The 3,207-nt window shown below is 43.0% G+C and overlaps 1 protein-coding gene across 1 annotated transcript in view; it reads left to right on the top strand.

Moving 5' to 3' along the window:
- The window catches only part of LOC116392302 (centrosomal protein of 126 kDa-like), a 4,868-nt gene extending 2,928 nt beyond the window's left edge, over positions 1-1,940 (top strand). Inside the window, exons 2-5 of the mRNA XM_031863623.1 lie at positions 86-204; positions 573-642; positions 874-1,229; positions 1,327-1,940. Coding sequence (XP_031719483.1) covers positions 86-204; positions 573-642; positions 874-1,229; positions 1,327-1,410 — 629 coding nt within the window. The 3' untranslated portion in view covers positions 1,411-1,940. The remainder of the gene's footprint in view (positions 1-85; positions 205-572; positions 643-873; positions 1,230-1,326) is intronic.
- Positions 1,941-3,207: the final 1,267 nt, after the last annotated feature.

A 3,207-nucleotide genomic window follows, 5' to 3' on the forward strand; every position in this document is an offset into this window, starting at 1 on the left:
TGTGTGTGTGTGTGTGTGTGTGTGTGTGTGTGTGTGTGTGTGTGTGTTTTTTTTTAATGATTCCAGCTAATACATCTTCTTTCAGCAAAAAACATGCTTCGACAACAGGCCCTGGACGACGAGCGAGTTGTGGGGAAACCCTGCGCGGATCAGAGCAGACAGTGTCCCGGCTCAGGGAACAGGAGGCTTCCTCCGCCCTCTCAGGTACATGCATGCAGGCGCCCCGTTGGGGAAGAAGAGTGAGAATAAGCGCTGAAGATCAGTAAATGGGTGTGTTTGAACTTGTTGAATCAGTTTTTTTGCAGTCATGCCGTCCTTAGTGTTTCTAAAACTGACTGCACGACACGATATATGCTTCCCAAGACGAGACTTTCCGGATGGACTTGAGTCGTCAGGGTTTTACAATTAAATAAGCGTTGATGCGTAATGTTTTTGTTTACAACTCGCTTTACCTGTTCTTTGTGCTTCATGTCCATCAACGAGATTTTTTTTTTTTGCAGTGTACTATAGGCTACATGGCTATTATTTAAGGTTCATATAAGACTTCTAAATGTTTCATTTGTTTTGTGCAGCCAACAAGACGGACTACGGAGCCAGTCAGACCGTTTTCCAGTACTTACAACATGGCCTTTCCATATGAAGGTATAGTGTTCACTGTGTCTTTGTGTTTACGCTTTTTAACCAAAAATAACCCAAAGTACCCAAAAGTTCATAAAAGTAAAATGAATAATCTGAGCCAATACTGTACCATAAGTATTTTTGCAACACACCAGACTTTGAGAAAGATAACAGCGCATCTTTATTCTACACATAAATGCATAAAAAGCCACAACAAACGAAAGCCTTTGAGGTGACTTTGATCTGTGCTCTCAGGTGTGGTGAGTGCGGCCCGGTTACACCTGGCCGAAGGACGTGCTGGAGGCTTGCTGGAGGAATCGGACATTGTGGCTGCCGTGGAAACAGCCCAAACACAGAGGCCTGGCACAGCACAGCGGCGCTGCCAGCAGCAGGGACTCACGGCCATTTCATTGGAAGAGCAGAAAATTCTCCTCTCTCTAGACAGACTCAACCACCAGCTGTACTGTGAGCACTTTGTAAAGGCTGTTCGGCCATTAATATGTGTCGCCATTTCAATACAGAGCAACCACCTGTTCCTCTTTGTAGGTGTGTGGGAACACGTGGGGGGTGATACCGGTTCGTGTGGTCTCGTACTTATTGATGCACCCTCTGTAAGTATGAATTTCTAATGGATTCGTTGCATGCTTCAACACATAAGAGGACTCTGCTGAACATGTTTTATTACTTGCCTTCTTCCACTGTTTTCAGACGAGGGAAGTGAAAGCCACAAACCATCACAAGCATCACGCATCCTCAGCAAACAGCCGCTCTCGGTACCAGAAGAAATCCTGAATTTCGGCGTGGTCCACAGTGGTCTTCTTCTCCCATCAGTGCATTATACCTGTGCTGTCATACTGTAATACACACCACTTTATCAGTAAAATGAGGTTAGTCCCCTTTAGAACTATACATGCCCCCTCGACTATCTCCAAGAGCTAACAGATCAGCAGCAGTGGACTGCAGAGGCAGTACATCCTCTCAGCAGAATTGGACTAAACAGAGTTTTTAAGTTGGTGATTTGAAAGTAGTTTTGTATTTTTTTTTGCCATCTGCTTGGACGAGAGCACTTTGTTATGAAATAACTATTTGAGCAAACAAATTATAAGTGCCTTTGAAAATAATACTGGCTTCAATTTGTTTTTTTATTCACTGAAAGAAAGCCCTTCTTATAATTGTCACAAAATATACACTGTAGATTTGGATGAGATTGTTTTTTCTTTTCAAATGTTTTCTCATTCTCTATTTATTTTATATAGTAAAATCATAATTTGATGGAAGCTACTTTGGTACCAAAATCGAAATGAACCCAATAAAGCTTGTTGTCAACGTACTGATTAAGTGACTGGGTGCAGTCTGTTTATGAGTGTTTGCATTTCCTCGGTGATGCATAGAGCAGTCGATAGATCGACTGGGGACAGGAAATGGTTTATAGAAGAGACGTGTCGCAACGCTGAAGGTGTGTTTGTCTTTCTTTGATGGCTGTAGAAAGGACGATTATATATTGTGCAGTCGACTCAACCTACTGGCTCAACGAGGTGAGCCATTGCCAGAGGCCTTCTTGCTTTCTGTTGCAATTGCATCTACCCTGAACTTTACTTTTGCTTTAGTCCCTATGTCATTTAATCAGCCCTTTAATTAGAGCAACATCTTAGCTGTCGTTGACTATTTTCTTGTGCGAAATAAATGTTATTAATTAAATATTTGTCTATCTCCCCTTCCAAAAATAAGTGCATCAGGGTAAAAAAAAGAAAAAAAAAAGGCTGCAGGAGTTATTAATGTGAGTTCAGTTGCCCCTCCTTCACTATAGCGTGTCTGGATTTGCCCCTCAGTCAACCTGCAAGGACTTGCTCCAAGAGGTGGAGGAAGCCCAAGCGAAGAGTCAGCCTCTCATGGGTGATGACATTTCTTTGGTTTAACTGCAGGTCTCTGGTTCCACGCATGCATACATTCTTGAGCGTTTTTTCGACAAGGTGCTGTAAACGGTGATGTGAATGCGGTGTCTCGCTGCCGTGTACAGTCATGCATCGTCTCCTTGTTATCTTACACGAAAGCTGAGAGGGGACACAAAGAGAGAAAATATGCCCAGCTTTGGTGTATGATGACGCCTGCAGCAGCAGCAGCAGCAGCAGCAGCAGAGGCCCTTTGAGGAGTTGTCTGCTTAAAAGATTCTCGAGTAAAAAGGAGAACAAATGTCCACTGAAGTTATTTGAGGATGGACGTCGATGTCACTTCTAAGCCAATGGGCATAAGGGGAGAGAGGGAAACACTGACACTCTATCTGGATAGTTCAATGCATGGTTCTTAACTTATTTAAGTGTCACAGAATCCAAAATGTGTCTGGTGGAAACAACCAGGCCTTACCTCCACCTTCCTTTTCATCAACTCACTGTATTGTATTTATACAAGGAACAAAATTAATGTCAAATCCTGTTAATTATTACATTCTCTTCACTTGCATCAGTGAGTGAATGAATCTGAAAGCACATCATGTACAGTAAGAGTTCATCTCCACAGCACTGACCAAACTCTGACTCAGTAATACGCCGCTGCAGGTTTTCTCTGAAATCTGTAGCCTTTGGCCTGCGAGCA

This window comes from Anarrhichthys ocellatus, unplaced genomic scaffold (assembly GCF_004355925.1).
Source record: "Anarrhichthys ocellatus isolate YVR2014 unplaced genomic scaffold, GSC_Weel_1.0 scaffold29, whole genome shotgun sequence".
NCBI classification, from domain to species: Eukaryota; Metazoa; Chordata; class Actinopteri; order Perciformes; family Anarhichadidae; genus Anarrhichthys; species Anarrhichthys ocellatus.